Raw genomic sequence first — 24,150 nt, forward strand, 5'->3', positions numbered from 1 at the left:
TAATTTTTCATGAAAAATCGAAAAAAAAACTAATTTCAACAGTGAGAAAAATCCAAAAAAGTTAAAATAATATTCCAGAAATGTTTATTTTACCCCGCAATATTGATCAGAAATCGGTGTAAATATTATGCTTTTTAGGTGAATTAAAGATTAAAGTTACCCTTAAGAAGTGTAAAATTCACATTAAAAAATGTTGATATATTTTTACACCTAAAAAGTGTTAAGGTTATGAGGAAAAAAAAGGTTATCGCACCCCCGTTTTTTTCTCAATGAACTGAATCTTAATGAATATTAATCTTATTGAAACATCAATTTTAACTTTAATCAGAACCTTAAATCTTTAAAAAATGTTTCTGAAGAAGTCCTGACGAAGTAAGAAAAAGGTACAAAAACGTTCTCAAACACATTTTTTTGTAAAAAATTGTGTCTTTAGCTTGAGGATAATATTTTAAAAGAAATATTCCTATATATTCAAAATGCTTTCGACTTAATTTGAAAAATTGGCATAAATCCTATTTTAATACTATTTTGATTACTTGAAGTGGTTCAGATAGCTATTAAACTTTTTCATTAGTTTTTTAAAAGCTAAATATTTTTTTATTTTTTATTTGTAGTAGTGCGAGAAACATCGCATTCAGGAGATGACCTTGCATTTGCACTCCTGCTTTTCGTGAAGCTTTCCTGCTTCAATTTCAATTTTTAATGATGATCTTTAGACCATCCTTAACAGCGCTTTTGGTCACTGGATCATCCTTAAGTTCTAAAAGTAAGCAAAGGTTGCGATAAGCAGAGAGGCATACCCCCGGAGTTCAGTCAGCCTCTTTCACCGTATTGCATTCTTTAAAAAGTTTTTCTAATGCTATAGTTTAAAATAGTCTAAAATTCGTAGTAGTCACCCGTAATGGATACAAACTTCCTTTTAAAGGAAAATTACAAGCTTTATGTTTACGGGTTACCGCGCAAGTACGGGTGACTTTGACCCTCTCCTGTCTTTTTTAATTCTAATGTTTAATAACGGTTCTCACCGATCAGACATGGTAGATAGGATCAATAAAGACTATCCTGAAGTTCTAGAAGGAAAAAAAAGCGTACGAACAGGAGGATGTCAAACAGGAGGTACTTAAAAAAAAGTAAGGAGATACTTAAAAAAGCTTACGAACAGGAGGTACTTACGGTACCTATTATAGTAAATATGATTTATAAAGACGAGTATTTCCATTTATTGATGATTTTTTCCGATAAATGAAATATTCCTTTCTGTATTAGGTGAGATTCTTAACAATCTCACCTACTAAATCCTAACAAAATCTTATGTCCTCCGATCGGCCCCAAACTTTGCCAGAATGTGTTTTGACACTTCCTGATCACGAATATATGGATGGCTAAAAACCGTTCCCGTCCGTCCGTCCGTCCGGCCGCTCTTTCGAGCTTAATAGCTTATCGGGTGAAAATTGCAACTTGGTGCATTGACCCCCCACCCCTCCTTCCGCCATTTTGAATACCCACCATTTTTTGTTTTCTCAATAGCTCCGCCCCTATGGCATCGATCGGGCTCAAATTTTAGTGTGTTATAGCTGGGCCTTAGGGCTTTCGATCAATACCAAACTTAAGGTCCCCCGACCCCCCTGACCCGAGCTATAAGGGTCCAAAAAAAATTTCTTAAAATGGCCATAACTCCGGTTCTAATTGTCAGCATATAAAAAGTGAGGGCGTTTTGGAAAGCTCTCGTGAAATTACACTTACCCTTCTAACATCGCAAGTTCGTAAAACTACCGCTAGGGGCGCAATTTTTAAAAAGAAAATTTTTAAATCTTAAAAGTTAAATAACTCAAAAATTCCTTATGCAATCGGGTTGAAATTTTAGTATGTTGTAGCCGTTGATTATACCTATCAAACAAAAAAAACCTTAAGTCGATCCATAACCCCTGACCCGAGCTATAAGGGGTCAAAGTTCGAACATTGACCGGCCTCTATCTCCGGTTCTAACTAACATAGCGACCTAAATTTTACCTTTTTGGTTTCGTCTCGATGAGCACTTTCAGATGGAAGTTCAAAAAGTCACCACAGGTGGCGCTGCGATAGCGTCAAAATTCATCGAAATTCAAACTCATTTTTCTCAAAAACGGCATTGTGCAAGTCAATTAAATTTTAGTATGTTGTAGTCCAGTCTAGGACGTTTCCCAAATGGTGCGTAAGTGCGCTGTGGTTTCAATAGAACCGGAGATATAAGGGGTCAAAGTTCACGAAATTAAAAATTCATATCTCCGGTTCTATTTGACCGATTTTGATGAGTGAGGGCTTATACAAAAGATCTCACCAAATGCTACAACTTTCTAAAACATTTGAACTTCGTGGGACCAACACCAGGGGCGCCACAGTCGAAAAACCAATTTCAATATCACATAACCTCAATTATCTCGACACGTGCTTAACCGATTTTGATGATTACTTCGCCATAATTGTAGGGGACATTTGTCTCTATATTTCGTCTGTACATCATTTTTCGATCAGATAATGCGATCTGTCCGATTTTGCCGTTTAAGTGTGAAAAAATGTCTTTTCTCATAATTACGCTTTGAAACTACTCATATGCCAATTTGACTGCCTCTACTCCACCAAGACACTTAAAATAGGGTTTTAAATGGAAAGTCCCACAAAATACAACAATTCTTTGATATAGTTGAAGTTCAACAAATGACTACTTGGGGCGCTCTGGTCGAAAAAACGAGTTCGGAAACAAAGAACGTCGATTATCTCGGCTGAGTCACGAGTTCGAGCATTTCGCAAAGTGTGGGACGCTTTGCCACCCCTTTTCCATATTCCTTTACTGAATCTAACCTATTTTTCAGGAAATCTGTGATTTAATGCTGGCTCTTCAAATATATTGCCATTGATAGGACACATTTTGTGCGAAACCTGAAAGCCTTCCCTGCATTTTAATTATATGTTTTCTCTTTTCTTCATTTCCAGATTAATTTATCGTAACACCGCTACAATTCATAATACATAGAGAATATTCATTGAGTACCTTTTCACTTGAATAACACGAAAACTTGCAATAAAAATATGTGTATATTATTTTGTATTCTTGGTAAATTGATCCCTATTGGGTACGATAGTTAATAAAATTGAGTAATTGAATTGCTGAATTCCCTTCCATTGGTCATTGGTTTTTGGGATGAAGGTTACACACAAAAAAAATAGAAAAGTATAAAAAAATGAGAATATGAATGGAGACTTACCAAGATGGCATCACGAATATTCTTTTTGATATCCTCAATCTTCTGCTTCCGTTCACGATCGGAAAACCCATTGGCGTCATGTAGAATTCGCATTTGCTTCACAATAGTCGATTTGCCGGACTCACCGGCGCCCAGAAGCAGGAGTCTATGTGTCGCCCTATACACCTGTTTGTCCTTCTGCAGTTGCTTCGTGATGGCATCACTACGTCTCTTTTGACTCTTTGAATCTTCAGAGCCACCAGCATCTGTTTGCTTACTTCCCGCCGACCCGAAGCAGCCCATAGTCGTCCAGGAAGTCCACCAGCAAGAGGCCTCGTCTTCCGGTGATCTCTCGGGAGACGTTTCGCCGCCGCCGCCTCCTCTTGTCTCACCGTTATGAGCCAGCCTGCATAATTACACCCATTTAGCCCCCAACTTGATACCTTCACTTTCGCCACAGGAATAATCTCTCTCCAATGCCACATACTCCCACCATTCGCTCAATACTCACGCTCACGCTACACAATCAACACACACACAAACATAGGCGCAAACACTACTGGTCCAGAGAGAGGAAATTGCAAACTATTGGAACGCGACAGAAGACAGTAGAACGGAAATTCGCGTCTTCTGGAGGTGGAAGTTCTTTTTTCTTTCTTCTTCTTCAAAAAAAAAAGTGAGAGTGCAGGATGATGTTAGAGAAGAAAGCAACAAAAAAAAGAGAATTTATCACCCAACACACAAATTGACACAATCTCAACCCTATAATCCATACTCAGTATCTCATTGTGTGCTTGAAATTCTCTCATATCACACCTAATGCCTTCAAGGGAGAAATTCCAAAGTGTAAACACTTAAATATTGGAAATCAAGTTAAGTTCTATTGAAAAGTATTTCACTGAATCCTTGTTATACTTAAAATTTAATAACATTTTATTTTATTTATTGCATAGCCTTAGTTTTATCAACTAAGGTAAAGTACCCTCTAGTCGGCCGGTTCCTCAACTCGGCCAGTTGAATTATTTAACCAATTTTTTAACGTTTTATAGTCAATTTCTATGAAATTTTCACTGATTTACGTTATATATAATATAATACACCTTCTAATGTTAAATCGGTAAGACCATATAATAACAAATCTAAGTGAATTGAATAAATAGTCGCACTGGCCGAGTTGAGAAACCGGCCGACTAGAGGGTACTTTACCTTATATTCTCCTAACCGTGATGGATTCAATTTCGACAAGAATATTTCCAGAAAAGAAAATTCCAGAAAACAGTGAAAAATTAACAAACTCAACCGTTAGACAAAGTCTCTTAGATTGCAACATAAATTTTTAATATCACCATTTTTTATCAAAAGTTGTATCAAAAGTTAGTTCAATGCAGCAAAAAAAAAACGGGGTTGCAAAGCGTCTCAGTTTTTGCGAAATTCTCCAGGTCAAACTTTAATGTGTTATACCTCAAAAATAGTTTTGTATTAATCGTCTGGAATAAAGTTGTTTTTGCAATGAAACTTATAATTAAAAATTTTCCAACTGGCAATTGTAGTGGTGAAAAACTGAGGAACACTTGGAAAATGGAGCAGTTAAGAACATTATGATTGTTCCCAAAGCTTTCAGTTAAGACTTCTAGACTTTCTCAATATGGCTAAAACTGGCTTAAACTTTAATAAAAGCTAATTAAATCCGATCCATAGTCCTTTACAAAAAAAGGGGTGGCAAAACGTCCCAGGCTTTGCGAAATGCTCGAACTCGTGACATAGAATGCTATACCGCTAAAGTACTTTCGCATCATTTACCGTTTACCGGTTCCCAACCGATTGGAACTGATTCATAAATCGCTCAAAAGATCCCCCAAAATAGTTTTAAAAGTAATAGAATTGATTTTCAGATAAAAATTAGTTATCTATTATGAATTGGTTCATTACCGGTTCAAAACCGATTAGAACCGATTTAGTTTTGTCGGAAATTCCAAGACCTTTCCAACGATCCCAAACATGACCCCATTCGCTTGATAAATGCGCTCTCTAGTGTCTTTTTAACCTTTGACCTTGAAAAACCGTTATTTAAGAATGATTCAACGGTATTTTCCAGGGGCATGACATTTCCTATGTTTCCCATATGTTTCTAGCGAGCCGAAAAAACTTTTGAGTTTATTAGCCGTTTTCTGTCATTGTAGAATGAATTACCAAAAAATACTAATACAAAATAAAGGCTAATTTAATAACGAAGAGGCAACCGAAAACACTAAATTGGTAACCTACGTAGTTTTAGAGATATCCCGTGAAATGTGTACGAAAACAGGGAAAAAAATCACACTAAAACCGGTCGCATTTTTCAGAGCTAATGTCACCCCCCTGGTATTTTCGTATAAGGACGAAATGTCCGCCTGGGTAATCTCTAAAACATATCCAAAAAAGAAAAAAATCTCACGACGCGTTTTCGAGCAAACCTAAAAAAACATGGTTTTGGAGGGGAAAGAGAGGGGTGGGGGTAAATGAGGGGCATATTAACGATCCTTGGGTCTACTTATGGGGGGTCCCCCGAAGGTCCCAAGTCTTTATCTCTAACCGTTTGGCCTCTAGAGCTGATGACAGTCGGACGGACAGACGGACAAACAGCGTAACGACATTTCTCAGAAATCGTCTGAAACGTGAAGATTTGTTGATAAAATTGGTCTCCGGGGGGTGGAAGGTGGAAATTTTGGGAGGTGAAAAAATCGAGGGATTACAGTAGACTCTTCGATATCCGGCTGACTGGGGGACAAAATGACATTTAGGTTTTTTGAATGATCAACGGTTTTTCTATTTTGTGCAGTGTGAATTTATTTTCTGTCTGACAAAGAAAAAGAGAATTTTCTTCATGGTGTGCTTATGTTTCATTTTTTATCACAATTATGTATTAAAAACTTCGATACAATGTTAATAATACTTTAATTCACTCTGGACAAACTTCATGTTTAGTGAAAATAATTTTGAATACATCAACCGCCAGTGTTTGGCAGCTGTCACCCGGATATCGAAGTGCTGGATACCGAAGAGTCTACTGTATATACTGCTCTCTCCATATAGTTCAAGCAGTAAAAGCAAAATTGCATTGTAGTAAACAATTGAATTTCAATATCGGTTCATGGCCGCTCGGAACCGATTTAAACTTATTTCGGGTTCTCAAACCCTTCTGAAGGATCCAAACTTGCTCCAATTGGTTGAGAAATACGTTCTCTGACTCATTTTAACCTTTAACCTTAAAAATCGGTAGGGGAGACCGGGGTAACATTAGCCAGGGGTAGAATTAGACAATAGATTTTTCTCGTTTCCCTTAAAATGTACATTGAGCAAAGTATTTTTTAATGAAATCAGAAACATCCCCATATTCCCAGAAATATTTATAAGTCTGATCCTGTTATCCTACAATTTAGAAGCATTTTTATAAAATGGATATAAAATTGTAATTTTGTTATAGTTTTTTGTCCAGTATTTGGTTTCTTGAGTGACTTGTCAAGATATCATAGTTTTACCTTATTTCTGGTTTAATAAAGTTAATTTTTAAGATTGAAGTAAGACTGAAATCCATAGTTACTAAGTTTATTATTTGAGTTATTAACTTGTATTATATTTATTCATTCATTCATTTTCAACCGCTTATCCCTATTGGGGTCGCGGGCCCATGACATCCAATCTAGCAGCCCACGCCTGTCGGTCCTCCGCCACTTCAGGAAGATGTTCGGGTTCGATCCCGAGGCGTTCCAAGGCAAGATTCTGAATTTGATTCAGCCACCTTGTCCTAGGTCTGCCTCGAGGCCGAGGTCTCCTCACAATGGCTTGCATAGCTTTTCTGGGGAATCTTTCTTCATTCATGCGTTGAACATGTCCATACCATCGAAGTTGTGATCTCTCAACCCGAAGAAGCAGCTCCTCGACTCTTAGTTCCTCACGAACGGCCACATTCCTCACTCGATCTCTACGAGTGATTCCCTTTACCGCTCGAAGGTACCTCATCTCGGCAGCTTGTACTCGCGATCTTACCCTTTCGGTCATTACCCAAATCTCATGACCATAGGTGAGAATAGGAATGAACACAGCTTTGAAAACCGATAATTTAGCCGATAATTAGTAGCTAATAAAATTCTCTATCAAACCCACAAAACAGATTGTTAGGGATAGTCCTAGTTTTCAAGATATTTTTGATTAAATTTGCTAAAAAGTTCGATTTTCCATGTTTACTGACATATATGAGACTACAGCGCCACTGGTGTCAATTTCACGAACTCCATATGTCCATAGGATTATCGGGCATATAAAGGAGAGCAAATGTTCCCATATTAAGAAATAAATCGTTTCAGCAGAATCGGAGATATAGGCAGCCAAGTATCAAAAAACGGCAAAAACGGTTTTGCCTAGATTCCAGGCGCAAAAGCAAAATGAAATCAAAATGATAAGTATTTTGGTAAATCATTTGACCCTAGCAATAGAAAAAATAACATGAGAACCCAGGGACAAAAAAGTTTAAAATTGTTGCACAGTGTAATAATATGTTTTTCTTTTAATTTGTTTTGAAGGGCAAATGCATTACATTTAAAAAAGATTAAAAAGTCATCATTTTAAAAGTTAAATTTGATCTATTTTAGAGTATCACTCACTGATCCATTGATAAGCTCCTCAAATTGAACCATTCAAAGTATCAAAATTTGATTCTTTTGCAATGTATCAAAATGATCTATCAAAAAAGGATCGAAATGAAACATTTGAAATAATGGATCATATTTGATTCACCAAAAGGATCGCGAATGAATCAAAATGATCCACCTTTTTTTTACCAGTGTACCATCAATATTCCTAGCAATATTGTCATTTGGACTTTCGATGTCATTTCGATTTGTGAAATAGATTTTTTCAGGATGTCTGCATCAGTTTTGATTCAATTACAAAAATTTATTTAAAAAGTTAACTAAAGCCTTTTCTTTCAGGTTTTAGTGACATATTTAACATCAAGTGGCTTCAGTGTATCAAGTGGAACAATATTTGGTATCTTCAGTTTAAAATTTCTGCTGGAAAACTGGTGGCAATTAGTACCCCATAAATGGTTATAACTACCCTTGAGGGGAATTCTGTAGCGCTCTGGTAATGCCATATGACAAATTGGGTTCGAATCCTAGGAGAGCTTTTTCGAAAATGCGATTCTGTAGCCGTAACATTGCCATTTCAGCTCACGTGGCATTGTCAGAAGTCACATATTTGAGATTCCCGGCAATTAAAATGACAATGAATTTTGTTAAACAAATCAACCAAGACGTACTGCATTTTCATAAAATCATCAAGTAAAGGGATTTCATTAAAAAATCAATCAATTGCATTTTCGAACTCATATGATATATGACAAAAAAAAGCTCGATTGGCATTGTCAGGTTTCGAATTTACGCGTGATAATGCCACGTAAATTACAGAATTCCCCTACTGGCCGGGGTAGTTGTAGCCAATATGTCATACTTTTTTCATTATCCTTTCTAGAGAAAGGCAATTATTTTAGAGCTTTGAACTATACGGGTTTATACAGCCAATATCCTAATGCTACTTATGAAACATAAAAAAAAACATTGGATAAATCTTATCATTTTTTTCACAAATAATGCGCGAAAAAAGCTTCATTTGCTGGTTAAAAGTATCCCGGTCTCTTCTATTATAAAAGATGGAAGTGCATTTTCGTCAAATTAAAAATTTGACTGAGAGAAGAATTTTTAAGTAAAAAGTTTGATAAGGTTTATTATCCGTCTATTAAGCGGTCTTTAGACCAGTTCCTGAAAGTTTCAATATCCTAAATAAAAAGCAATTTGATTGATTTCAGATCTTAATGGATCATTTACCCTTAATATTCAATCCTAAATCGAAATTCTCCAAAAATTATATGAAAAATGAAATTACTTTACATTACTGATATGAAATTGGAGAAGTTAAGACATATGGCTAAGCCTAAGGTCTTAAGCCCGTATGACAATCTAAGATAATACACATTCTAAAAACGGGCAAGTTACATATTCTTTTATTATATAAAAGTTTTTATCGAGTGAAATATATTTGAGAGCATGAAGATCTAAGCCTATCTTGATAAAAATTTTGATTTGCTAAATCTCAACAAATCTTAATATTTGAAAATAGCACTCCTTTATACTAACAATTTAATTAGGACTAGTAACTGTGAATCTAGTAATAAAATTGGATTAGTAAACATAAAGAACTCCTTAAATTTCCCCAGGAAATATTAATTTACAAATAAGAAATCTTTGAGGAAGATGTATTATCTTTTAAACAAACAGGAAATATTTCTAGGAATCTACCCAGCCAATGCTTATGAATCTTTGAAAATTACCATTGCTTCAAACTTAAGGAGTATGAAAACATTTCAAAGAAGAATAATTAAGAAATACAGAGCAACTTTTGAATTTAATTTTCTACGAAATACTCCAGCTGCGTCGAATAACAAAAGATCTAGTTTATAAAGCTTTATGGAATCGTAGTGAAAAATATTATTTCACAAAGTAAAACCTTTCAAATATTACTAGTGCTTTGGAAAATACAAAAATTATGCAGAGACAGCAGATAAAAATGAAATCTTATCTTTTACTCGAAAAGTGGTAGTAAAAAACCGATTAAAATGTACAATAGAGATATATACTTAGTATCTACATTTTCTGTCAAAAAATAAGTCTCCGAACTCTCGATTTTGCAACCTTTTTTTTTTTGGTTTTCCGATTTTTAAAATATCAAAATTTTAATAATGTAAAAGAGAGTGCCTGAAAATTCCTATAATTTACAACAAAAAGATCGAGTACCGGGTAAAGCGGTCTTCAGACTAGAGGTCTAACCCACTTCCTGACGGTCTCAAAATCCTAAATAGCAACCAATTTTATTGCTTATTCAGAAATTAATAGGTTATTTGTCCTTAATAATCCAATCCTATGTCAAATATTTTCAAAAATCTGAATTGTCAAAAAATTAGAGCAGTTAAGTCATATGGCTAAGTCTCAGGTCTGAATCCCGTATAATCTTGCCCTGCGGGGCTGATTTTGACATCTTGCTATTCGTAAGTTTTTACTTCACTGAAAGAAATCTGTAAAAGTTAAAATAACATTCCGCAAATGTTAATTTTATCCTGCATTATTGATCCGAAATCGGTGTAAATATTATGCTTTTAGGTGTATTATGGGTTAAAATTACCTTTTTTCATGTTAAATTTACACTTAAAAAGGTGTAAAATTAACATTAAAAATGTTGATATATTTTTACACCTAAAAAGTGTTAAAGTTATGTGGAAAAAAAAGTTAATTGCGCCCCTGTTTTTTTCTCAATGTAATTAAAGTACACTAAAAATAAAATCCAAAAAGTCTTAACTATTTTGAATATCGAGGTTTCGGCAACTTGCCGCTAGGGGCACTCATTTTACAGGACTTACAAAACTGTACACCGAGAAAATATCTCAAACACCCACGACCGTATAAAAATGATAGGTTTATTTTGGCTTTTGATTATCTGCTGTGTGATTAAAAATTTTATTTCAAAATCCAACCCAATTCACATTTTGCCATAATCCATGGTGCCCACACACAAAAAAAATCACATCTCCCGTAAGTTTATCATGGCTTATCGTGGGCTTTCATTCACTCAACTCTTCAACATCGCGCTTTTTTTTATTCCTTCGATAATTCTAATGTGGATGTGTTGCTTATATGATAATTACTCGGATTCCCGACTTTTTTCACACGGCTATCGATTTGACAGCACACTTTTTTTTTTTACTTCTCTTCCTCACTCTCTCTCACATCCACTTCATGCTGCTGAAATCTCTCAGCCACCACACTTACACCAGCAACTCAATAATAATAATAATAATATACACAATTCGGTGTCACAAGAGAAGTGCTTCAAACAAACACGAGTAGAGAACAGCAAAGTGGCCAGACTACCTCTAACTCAATGGACGGACTAAATACAGGGAGGAAATTTAAATTATTACACTCAGAAAATTTAGTTTTGACCAAGTAGAAGTTTTCTTCCTCCTTCCCTTTCTCCTTTCCATGGACATACACCACACTCACACGGAATTTTCCAATGAAAAGAGATTCAAAGCAAACGTACTAATTGAAATTATAACAGAAGGACGATGTGTGATGTGGTTGGGATTTTATAAAAGACACAAAAGAACGATTAACTTATTTAACAGGCAACTTTCCAACAGCTTCTTCAACACTTTGACAAAATGTAGAAGCTTTCATAAATTATGGCTTAGATAATTTGCTTAAATAAAATGTTAGTTTTGGGCATTATAATTTTTAAGTGCAAATTCCTAATATGAAGCATAATTGAATACAATATGAAGCACATGTAATTCATTCACATTAATTAATTAGTAATAAGAGTTCATTGATATTACGTTTATCCTTTAAGGATGAATAATTTTGGAATAATCTTTAAAATCTGTTAAAAAATGTTTCAACGGTCTCAACGTTTGTTTGATAACTAGCATACAGACCAAACAGTTAGAGATAGCAACTAAGCAACTCGAGAGAACCCACCACTTACACGGTAAAATCTTTTGGATACTGACCAAAATATTGGAACAAGTTTTCCTTGGAACAAATTTTTTTGGAATCGATTTGCACCTAGAAAAGATATTTTTTTGTTCCAAAAAGTTTTCTTTATAGTTTTGTTATGAAATGCAGTTACAATTTTGTTAGAGTTTTGTTTTGGAACCGTTTTGATACAGTGGAATGTCTACAAATTTGAGTTGATTTCGTTTTATACCAATTTGTTCCTGAAATATGGAACAGAATTTGTTGCACTCGGCTGTTATATTCCCACTATCAGGAACAAATCGGTACATATTTTTTATAACAATATTATTCCTATGTCTGTAACATATTTGTTCTAAAAATTTTCGGTGTCCGTGGACGAAGTAATTTTTGGAACGAAATTGTTACTCATATGGGGAATCTTTTTGTTCCCATTGTCGGGAACAAATCCGTGTAAGTGATTTCGTCTTACAGCTAAGGCTTATACTTCAGTCGAGATGGATTTCGGAGGCGAAAGTTCATAAGGAACATCAAATAAAAATCAACTTAAGAGTGTTTTATACAGACGCGTGCATGACGAAATTATATGCGAGTTCTGGCAGCAGATTAGATTTGAATTTTGTGTTTCAAGGTTTATTCAAGAAAACATTTAATGAAAAAATTTTAGACTAGGGGTTTCATCTCGGTGCTGAATAATCCTAATTTTACTGCTCAAACTAAAAATGAAACCAGTATATGAAATCTGTTTTTTTTCTTCAAGTTGTTTCCGTTTGAAAGCTTAAACGGTGAGAGATATTTTTTACCGGTTTTTGGCGGCCCCCCATTAAAACATTTTCTCCACACGTTTTTTCATCACTTTTAGATAAGCTTTAGACTTTGGAGGAAGCACAAACGAGCACTTCACCCATAGACACCGATGAGCGGAAAATTCGCCATATTGAATTTTTGAAAGTCAAAGTTCAACCACTCTGGGGAGACCACATTTTTCAACTGATTTTCTTAAATTAAGATTTTTTGAAAGGCCATGAAACTTTCAGTGAAACTGCATCGGTCTCAATTGCCAATGAATCGATTAAACTGAGTGAGAGAAATCCGAAAACGTTAAAATAACATTCCGGAAATGTTAATTTTACCTTGCATTATTGATCCGAAATCGGTGTAAATATTATGCTTTTTAGGTGAGTTATGGGTTAAAGTTACCCTTTCTCATGTTAATTTTACACTTAAAAAGATGTAAAATTAACATTAAAAAATGCTGATACATTTTTACACCTAAAAAGTGTTAAAGTTCTGATGAAAAAAAGTTTATCGCACCCCATTTTTTTCTCAGTGTAGATATCGGTGATTAATTATATTTTCTTGAAAATTCTTATTTTTTATTAGACTTTATGCTTGTACCCGAACTAGAAGTCAAACAGTAAGAGATACCGACTTCCGGTTTTCGGTGAAAAAACTAAAAACTCTTCTCGATAAATACGAGCTAATAAATGAAGATAGGGAGACTGGGGTAGAATTAGTCAGAGTTAGAGTTAGACATTAGGGTGTTATAATTTTCCGTGGAAAGAATATAAAGCAAACTACTTTTTATGAGTAAAAAACTCCCTCTCTATTCATTGAAATATTTATCAGTATCTAATTCAATCAGTTTTTAACAAAATATAGGCAACGAAAAATTTCATTTGTTGGCTAATCTGACCCGGTTTCCCCTGTATTGAAACATATATAGGTATTAAACCCCAAATAAATTCAGGAAGATTCTCAAGAAATCCATTAAATTCGACAATAAAAGATCAGTCCAAAGGGTCCAAAGTATCAGATACTGAGCATTTAAGATCAAAGATTAAAGGTCCTTTTGAGTAAATTTCTTTCACATAATCCACTACCGCCAAATTTTATTAGATAAATATTCTTATGGATCAGCTTGAGTCAATATGAGCCGTATGAGCCTTTAGGTAATGACTATATTTATGCTAAGACACGTTTTGGCCTAATCGCTCTAAATCTATCACATATCTGCAACTTCTATAATAACAAACTGTATAATAATTCATGTCCAGAAGTCTGGGTATCGAGAAAGCCTGATTTCTCTAAAATTTCGATGCTTTTTTTTAAGGTTTGCTTTTATTAAGGTTTGATAATTTGAATAAAAACCGATTGCGATAACCTTCGCAATTGTTAACATATTAGGAAGTTGTATTAAATACTTGTAATGAAATTCCCTAAACCAAAAATGAAAATTGATCTTTTAATAGCTAAGAACTCAGAATTATAGTTAAAATTTTAATGTAGACTTCAAATGAAATCTTTAAAGATTTTTAGTAACAAAATTCGCGATTATCAGTAATTTCATTATTGTATTTTTATAAAAATACATATACTAAATATAAAAAATGTAAACAGCTTTATTTAATTTAAATCACAAAAATAAATATAAATAAAAAATAATAATATAGTAAGGTGGGGTAACTGGATCGTTTTCTGAAGAGTGCTACTGAAACGCTTGCTTTTGGAGTGATGAAAATTCTTTTTACTTCTTCTAGATCCATAGAATTATTCACTGTTTCATTCAGAAACATAATATAAAAAAAATATCAAAAATATTAAAGAAAATTTATAAAATAATGATAATACTGCAATAAGTCAGCATGCACTAACTGAGTCGCCTTATCAATAATTCAATTTTAATTAAAATTTTGGATTTAAAATGCTTTTTTCACAAGGAAAAAACAATAAATGTTTTCAATCTACAATCTGTCATTAGCGAAAATATCACTGCTAGAAAATTTTTAGTGAAGAACCCAGCTGGCACAAGATTGAAATGAGTCGATTACACTCACTTATTTAATGGATCCAAATATTATTTTTGCTATTTCTCAAACTTGAATAGTTATATTATGTTACTGTAGTGACTATATTACGGAAATAAAAATAAAAATATTATTTTAAATGGATTAGTTATAAACGATCCAGATAGCGAAGCGCCCGGATTAGTACACTTGACTATAATGTAATAAAAGAATGCAGTACTCTAAAATTTTCCAGAAAAAATGTAAGAAGTGATTATCAGAAAACAATCGTGCAATTCCAGAAAAAGCTTATTTATTTAAATTGTAGGCTGCTTCTTTTTATAGTAAGGTTACTTCTTTATTTCTTTTTTTAATTTATTGTTTCAAGTAATTGTGGGAAATTATTTCCGAAGTGAGAAATAAATCTAAAAAATACTCCTAGTTTACTCAATTTTCGAATTACCTTGAATTATTAAAAAGTTGAAACAAATAATAAAAAAAATAATTCGCAGAACATTGAACGCATTAGATAGGTCCTGTCTTTTAGAAGCTTAATCACTTAAAAGGTCATGCTCAGAAATTCTAGGAATTTATTCTTCTGTAAGGTTATTAAGTTTTAAGCTAAAAGTCAATACATTCACTTTAGTTTTTTTTTAAGCTAAGAAATTAAATTTCTGGTTAATTTTTTGAAGACATGTAGGTCATCCATCAGTAAGAAAATATTTTTTTTTGCAAAATACATAATTCTGAAGATAAAAAACAAATGAGCAACTGCTCTTTTTGCTTTTAACTCTTTCGTCTTTTTTGGGACTCTGAGTTACCCAAAGGAAAATATGGATATTCTGGGGAAAACAATTTTTTGGACCTTTTGGACTATGTATAATGTATAAAAAATTCGATTCTTATGGATGATTACAAACTACAGTAGAGTTCCTCAAATTTGAACGATATTTTCAAAAACGTAACGGAATTCATGTGAAATGCACTTTCCCTAAATTAAGAAAGATAACTTTAGGGAATATATCAATGCAATTTATTGTAAAAGAAATGGAATTTGTTGAGAAAGTTAATATAATACGATAATATTGAGGAAACAAAAGAGAAAAATGGTTCTAATTCAGACTCCACGCAAAACTTTGTTTACATAACCTCAACTTTTACATTTTGAACTCAACCGTCGTTCAAATTTGAGGAGTTCAAATTTGAGGAACTCTACTGTACAAGGATGTTCAAATCTAGGATATTTTTTATAGATTAATTTCTGAGCTAAGATATTTTTAATCCAAAAATCGTGAAATTGGTTTGTTGCATACACTGAAAGAAATCCGAAAATTTAAAATAGCATTCCGGAAATGTTAATTTTACCCTGCAATATTGATCCGAAATCGGTGTAAATATTACACTTTTTTAGGTGTATTAGGGGTTAAAGTTACTCTTTTCATGTTAATTTTACCCTTAAAAAAGTGTAAAAGTAGCATTAAAAAATGTTGATACATTTTTACACCTAAAAAGTGTTAAAGTTCTGATGAAAAAAGTTAATCGCACTCTCTTTTTTCCCAGTGTATGCCGTAGTTCTGGGAGTTAAAAGTAAAAATAAGATTAAAAAAAACTAAATAAGTAAAAGAAAAAATTGTCATTAAAGAATGTCTCACTAGCCCTCAAAGGGTAAATAACCCTACAAAAATAGTTAGAAATTTGAAGACCTTTCAATTAAACACAAATTTGGCTAAAACGTTTCGAATTTCCTCGTTACAAGGACGTTTAGGATTTGACCTTGAAAAATCAAGGAACTTAGGTGTGATTCATTAATTCGGAAACAAAATGTGAGTTATGGAACGTATTTAGAAAGAAGAAAGATCCCTGCTAGGCTAACAAATTAAGCACTTATAAGCACTTAATAAGTAGTAAATTTAATGAAATACCTTAATTTTGAGTAGATGTTGAACGAGTAATTTCTTATCAAATATATAAAAATAAGACAACGCGAGCAACAACTTATCTTTTATTACCCAGATTGGACTATTTTTAGGCACATCTAAATTAATAGGGAATGAACAGATAAAAAGCTTATTTTGAATGCAACACCGGCGTACCTTATGGAGTAATAACTTTTAAAATTCTTTAACAAGATTTACTATTAAAATCTTGCCCTTACCCCACAAACGACAAAGAATTTTGCGAGCCTTACTAAAATTCCTGTTGACGTTATATTAAAAAAAAAACTTATTCAATAAGCTAAATAAATTTTACTTCAATGTTTTTTGATAAAACTTTAAATAATGTAGAAGTATTGCATAATCGATTCTTATTCGACATCGAAATTAATGCAAAATGATTGACTTTAAAGAAAATGGCTGTAATTGAAAGTAGCAACAAGTGTTACCACGTAAATAAATTTACAGGATAATTTACACTACATTAGGGTTTGAAGAGATTGCATTAAATCAACGATTTGTATCTTGATAGAAGGAATTCAGGAAGTTAAATTTTTAGATATATTAAGTCTCTTTAGATTACTTTTAAAGAAACAATTTTGAACAGTTTTTTTTAACATTTTCTATTTGTGGTACAAATTGACTTAAGTAGCATTTAATGATAACAAAATATTAAAAAAAAAACAGAGGAAATTCAGGGTATTACCTTGAAACAGTTAAAATACTTCATGAAAAAAAAACACTCCTCAATGATACTCATGAAGATGAAAGCATCGCATATAAGAACGTATTAAAAGAAAATATTAAAATGGTTTCATAATTTAAATAATGGCAGTGGCTGACAAACTGCTCCATCCGCGACACTTTTAGTTATGGATCTACGAAATAATAAAGTTAGAGCCCAATCACTAAAAAAGAGGCTTAGTTGAAGTCTGTGAAGCTTGGGATGACGGAAGTTTTGTACCGTTCGTTTTTCCTATTTGTTTACTTATTCATGTCAATACGGTACGACCGTACGACTCCAATAGTATCAACGGGTTTGATTCCTAATGCGGTATTCCAGTTTCCGAAGATCTAAAAATTCTTAACAGCAACTAAGTCAACTAAGTAAATTGTTTCTTCAGAATCTAATAGCTCATCATTTGCTCTTAGTGATCCAATCCTAAGAAATAATTCTCAAAAAAATTGCCTATATGGGAAATTAGAAAAGTTAAGCTAAACCTTAGGTCTGAAGCCTAATACTGGCTTCACTTCAGACCTAAAACTTAGCCATTTGGCTTAACGCCTCTAATTCCTAATCAGGCACGATTATTTTTTTTTAAAGAAAATTGCCATTTAGGATTGGATTATAAGGGCAAATAATCCGGTGAAAATGGGGTGTACAATGATGGCGTGATTCGTGTGCGAAGATGGAAACTTGATTGAACTTTCGCACAAATCGCCATTAAATTTTCATTTTCCTTTAGAGGAAAATCTGAGGACTTAATAATAATAATAATAATAAATTTATTTCTTTTCTTCACCTGCGGCTGCCGCCGACTTCACAACCGACCTCTTCCTGGGATTATCTGAGGTGGGATTATGAATCCTATAAGTAAGACACACTTTTGACATAGTTGGAGAATCGATACGGTTTGCATGGTAGTCAGAAAAAATCACTGAACTTGAACATCATTTTTGTGTGCAAAAGTTCAACGCATCCCCCTATATTTTAGACATTACTCAGGCGAATATTTCGTCCATATACGAAAATAGCGTTGAATCATTCCTAATAACGGTTTTTCAAGGTCAAAGGTTAAAAAGACACTAGAGTGCGCATTTATCAAGCAAATGGGGTCATGTTTGGGGTCTTTGGAAAGGTCTTGGAATTTCCGACAGAACTAAACCGGTTCCAATCGGTTTTGAATAGGTAATGAACCGGTTCATAACCGATAAATTTTTTTTCTGAAAATCAATTCTATTACTTTTAAAACTATTTTGGGGGATTTTTTGAGAAATTTATGAATTGGTTCAAATCGGTAGAGAACCGGTAAACGGTAAATAATGCGAAAATACTTTTGTGGTATAGCATCTAAGTCACGAGTTCGAGCATTCCGCAGAGCCTGGGACGCTTTGCCACCCCTTTTGTCCAAAAATCAATTTTAATTCTTCTAAGCCTACTTCTAAGTCATTTTGGAAGATCTTTTGAGTGATTTATGAATCGGTTTAAATCGTTTTTGAGCCGGTTAACGATAATTTATTCGAAAGCATTTTTGACGTATAGTATCTAAGACAAATGTTTGAGCATTTCAAAAAGCATGGGGCGCTATCCCACCTCTTTTTTAATAGTATTTAAAATTTTTATGCGTTGACACTATTAGAGTAGTTCGAAACCTTCGTCATCAGAAGCCTCAAAAACTTTCCCTGAACCAATGATAGAATAAAGTTTAGTGGTATTCTGAAATGAGAATAGGGAAAACCGCAAGTCGATATCTCTTTCCGTTCTCTCCCATAGATACGTTTAATTATTTGGATACTATCGAAATCACCTCCAAATCAAGGGGTTACTCAAAATCAAAAATTTGGGTCCATATTCCGTTTAATCCATGTGATTCCAACGAGATTCCATTGTGATTCCAATGATTCTAAGTGTGATTCTCTTAATGATTCAACTCGATATTCCGTGATTCTCAATTATTACAATTTGTGATTCAGTTTATTCCGATCTTCAAATTTCTCTTATTTCAGAATAATTTTTTATACTGCTATGTAGGATTAATTTTATTTGTTATTTTTGGCTATGCAAGTCCTATTGGGTTCTGTAGACGGAACCAGAAAGTCAAAAAATATTGCAGGTTGCGTTTTGACACACTCTGAAAAAAGTCTGGTCAAATAATTTCGTCATACATCTTTTCGATTTCAGCAGAGAATATCTACACTTCTGCCGAAAATCTGCCTAATAAATCTTTAGATATTCCCGTGAATTTTATTTAGATCAGGGACAAAATTCGTCGGAAAGTTTCTGCAGATTCTCTGACGAATCCAGGTGCATACTCTGACGAATTCTTGCCAATAATTTGCTGATTTTTTGTAGGTTTTTTTTTAAATAATATGTATGAGCATTATAGTTTCTTTTCCCAAAACGGTTTTGCTTAAAAAATTTGAAGTGTAAAAAATGATTAGAATCAATTATCAACATGAAAATTTAAAAATTCGCCATTTTTCGCCAAATCGTCTTTCAAAGGTTAAGGACGAGACGCTTTTCAGCGACCAAAAATCAACAATAATAATGCAATAAAACAAAAGCAATAAAATGTCTTACATCTGACCATAGAAAATGCAACAGATAAGGACAAAATGACAAAAAGAGCCCAAAAATTTAAATGTTCTGTTTAAATAATTTAAAATATTATTTATATTCCCAAAAAGGATTTGCTTAAAAATTACAAATATAAAAAATAAATAAATAAAAAAATCACTCATCAATACAGTAATTTGAAAATTCGTCACTTTTAAGCTTACATATTTAGTATTATATAAAACAGTTAGATATTTGCAAAATAATATTCTAAATTTCTACAAACTTCTACTTTACGATTACGTACGAACATTTGACAGAAATAACTCTAGGAAGTGAGGTAAAATTATTTTCTGTATGGCTCACTGGTGATCAAATCGTACTGAAAGGGTTTTAAAGGTCACTGAATTCAAATTCTTTATACGGGCTTCAGATCTAAGGCTTAGCCATATGGCTTAACTTCTCTAATATTTTTTGGAAAATTTTGACTTAGGATTGGATTATTAAGGGTAAATGACCTATTACATTTTGAAATATTAATAAAATCGGTTGCTGTTTAAGGTTTTGAAACCCTCGGGAACTGGGTTAAACCTCTAGTCTGAAGACGGTCTTACATTAATTCATTGTAAACTCGGTAAGTAAGCTCTATTAAATTAAGTATATAAAGTAAGAGTAGCTACACCGAGAAAAATGTGGATGGTAAAATTTACCATCCTCCATACAAAATTCTAATGGCCGGATAGTAAAAAAGTCACCCAGCAAAAGCGATATTAAATTGGACTGTCAAAAATTGTAGAATCTATTGCATGGATAGTAAATTCTAATAGCCGGATGGTAAATTCTAACATCCCCGGATATTAGATTTTACTAGCCGGATGGTACATTTTACTGGCAGGATAGTAAATTTTACTAGCCGGATATTAGAATGAAAAATGTCGGAAAAATTTATTTTTCCTTATTTTCATTGATTTTTGGCCATTGTTTGAGGGCTTGGGGCCCTTCTTGGATGATATTATCTGTATTTCAAGCCATTTTGGTGCGTGAAAATCGACGACTGCGCCGAGATTTGAACACGCGACCTTTGTGATGACAGTCCAGCATCTTCCAGCTGCGCCACGAATTGCTATAATGTATTCAAAGCATATCGGGAACCGTTTCATCGGCACACACGATATTCCAAAATGACATTCTAACAGCAGGATGGCAAATTTTACTGGCTTGGATAGTAATTTCAATCCAAATTACTATCCTCCGTTAAAATTTACTGTCTTCCAGTTAAATTTTAACATCTAATATGCGGCCAGTAAAATTTACTTCCCGGATATTAGAATCTAAGAGAGGTCAAGGTAAAATCTAAATGAGGATAGTAGATTTTACCATCCGGCTATTAGAATTTACTATCCATAGGATAGTAAATTTTAAAATGTCAAGATGGTAGATTCTAAAGGAAAGTTTCTATGGAGGATGGTATTTTCTACTATCTTTTGAGATAGTAGAATTTAAAGACACGATTTGTAGAAAATACCATCCAAATTTTTCTCGGTGTATTCAAGAAAACAAATTGGTAACCAGAATTCAAATTAGGAAAGAGGATGAAGGCTTATTTCAACAAATTCGACAGGAAGTCAAATTTAATCTTCGAAATAAAACGATTTTTGAAAATTAATCACTGTTTTACGAAAATTATCTATACGAATTTATGTGTTTATGCGAGTAGTATAGGAGCTTGACCAAAAGACGAGTAATAACCAGAAGAACTTGGATTTGTGATTTATCGAGGTAGGGGAATCCTTTGCAGCGTTGCAGCTTTAATCTTAATCTTTTTTTTTTTTATATTTCTATTTTTACTGCTCGAACTCAAAAAGAGAACACTGATATACTTTTTAAGCAAAAACTTTTTGGAACAAAAAGCTATATAATTTCAAGAAAGTATAAGATATTATTATTCGGTATTTTCAGGAATACTTCTTAAATTTAATGGATCATATTGTCAAAATGATAGCAATCGTAAATAAGGGATTCTGTGACTCCATTTGATTCTAGTGATTCTGTATGGATTCCATTTGAGATTCTATCAAAATCTGATCAGTGATTCCATAGATTCCATGGATTCTAACGGAAAAATGTGTCGGTATTCCTGAATTGAGTAAGCCCTTGCTCCAAATTTACATTTTACAAAATTTTAAAATTATTTCTTGGTATTTCCATGAAATTGCACTTGAGAAATTTAATTGCAATTTACATGGTTTGGTCATTGCCAAAATTATACTAATTTTAATTTGTGTCAAATAAATCTGGTAAATAGTTCTAGTTTCAATATTATGTTTGCCCCTCCCAATACTACAGAATATTTATGGAGTTTACAGTGAAATGCAAAAACTAAAAGGTTTTTTCATCCATTTCACATTGCCTGTTGCTCATCCAATATGCCTGACTCAAAGGATATTCCAGGTGAATGAGTTGTTATTGAGAATCCTGGGAAAATGTCTTACATCTTACTTGGAAAATGTTGTACATGAAGGGAATATAGAGAAATTTACTCAAAATTTTATTGGTTTTCTTGGTAAAGTGGAATAATCCGTTTTGGGAGAATATATTTCATTTTTGGTTCTGCGTAAAATCCTTGAGAAGGGAATCTTATGTGCTTTAGGAAGCTTTGAGTGTGCTTGAAGTGGAGTTGTAGAAAAGTTGATGCACTGGCAGGAATCATCAAATTAAGGTGACAAGCTATCCTACAGCAACTTCCGCCCAAGTTCGGGAAAACTTTAGTCTGCAAGTTGTGCAGAAGGGTGGCGGGGATTGAGAAGGGGGATTGAGGGTAGTGCAACCCGCATCAGAATTGAACATGATTTATTCGAAATGTTGGGGAGGGATTCTTGAAATTCAGTGTGACAGTGGGTGGGTTGGGCGGCAATCCTGGGTGATCTTGGCCACAGCACTACAGGGGTCTGGGCACTGTGGGAGTGAGATGATGGCGTGCAGCTAAGCTGCAGGAGAGGCAGAGACAGGAAGAGGTTTTTGATGTGTCGTCTCCGCACATTTTTTTTTATCACTATAACATACTCTTCTCGGCCAGTTCTTTTTTTTTAATGCTCCTCTGTCTCTTCCTCTATAATATAGATATTGAAATTAATAATAAAAAAAAAAGAAAGAATACCGACACATTTGAGGTAAAAATAGACGAGAATGTGTGTCTCCCGAGTTCAAATATAGCCTCCACACAGAGGAGGAATATTAATTTTAGTCTTGATACACTTTGGTTGATCGATAGGGCGGAATCCGAAGGATATTGAACAGGGATTGCACCAGGGTCACTTGTGCATCCCTTTCCTGGGGGGTAACACTTTTTTTTGGGGCCAATCACGCACACACACATACACAACCAACAAGGCAAAATTTCCAACACTTTTCTCACACCTCCGTCGCTATGTGTGGAGTCCGGGAAATTTCCCCTCTGACTGCCTCTCGCCTATGCTCAAATCCAAAAAAGAGAGAGACTCCCAAATAGCACCCGCCGATGCACTGCGCGCGCCCCCTTTCACGCCTCACGCTCCAGCACTAATTCCCGGATTTGGTACATTTACATTTACAGTATTTAGTCCTTTTCGTTTTGCAGGAATTAAATAGCGAGATGGGCAGAGTGACTGGCACAGAATTTTGTATGAAAACTCTCCCCTGACTATATATATATACGTTTTTTTTTTCTTTTGCTTCTCTCACCAATGAAAGAGGGAGACACAAAGATGGTGGCCCCACAAAAATCACACAGCACTCCAACCAGCGAGGAGGTGTCTACCACTCTCTCCCCATCAAAAATGATTTACCTACGCATAAAACAGTAGCACACACTATTTATGGATGTGTCTCACTCGCGGTCCACAACATCAATGACACCCAACAGTGTCCCTTTTGCAAACTTTTGGAACTCCTTGCGGGAACGCAAAATTCACGGAGAAACGCGAAAATGGCTACACACAGGTGCTGCCACCACCACGAAAATTTTTCACTTTTCCAGCTGTCAATAAAATCCCCAAGAAAACCCGAGTAAAATTGCCAATACCCACCACCAGTGGCACTGGTCTTCACTAACCCAGTTGAACATATTCACATAGCCATAGCCAACTGCCTACTGTTATCTGATTGATTCCATAATAAATTTTACTCCTTCGAATTTTATCATAAAATTTGGGGCTTTAGCGGCTTTAGGTTTGTGTCTTTTTCTAATGGAAGAAAAATAGTGGGCTAAAGGCCTCTAGACATTCGAAGCAATTTTCGTCAAAAATTTCATTTTCGAAGGAAATTGTCAGCACTGACTGTAGGTAAAAACGTCAAAATTTCTGTCAAAAATGCAATTTTTGATGAAAACTG

General features: G+C 34.0%; 1 protein-coding gene across 4 annotated transcripts in view; it reads right to left on the bottom strand.

Annotated features, from left to right (window-relative positions):
- LOC129803520 (guanine nucleotide-binding protein G(s) subunit alpha) overlaps nt 1-23,845 on the bottom strand; it is a 70,548-nt gene extending 46,703 nt beyond the window's left edge. Inside the window, exons 1-2 of one of the 4 annotated variants that reach the window (XM_055850136.1) lie at nt 23,607-23,845; nt 3,243-3,627 (exon numbers count right to left, since the gene is read on the bottom strand). In XM_055850136.1, the coding sequence (XP_055706111.1) occupies nt 3,243-3,627; nt 23,607-23,614 (393 nt within the window). In that variant the 5' untranslated portion in view covers nt 23,615-23,845. The other 3 variants (XM_055850139.1, XM_055850137.1, XM_055850138.1) reach the window with 3 other exon arrangements.
- Nucleotides 23,846-24,150: the final 305 nt, after the last annotated feature.

This window comes from Phlebotomus papatasi, chromosome 2 (assembly GCF_024763615.1).
Source record: "Phlebotomus papatasi isolate M1 chromosome 2, Ppap_2.1, whole genome shotgun sequence".
NCBI classification, from domain to species: domain Eukaryota; kingdom Metazoa; phylum Arthropoda; class Insecta; order Diptera; family Psychodidae; genus Phlebotomus; species Phlebotomus papatasi.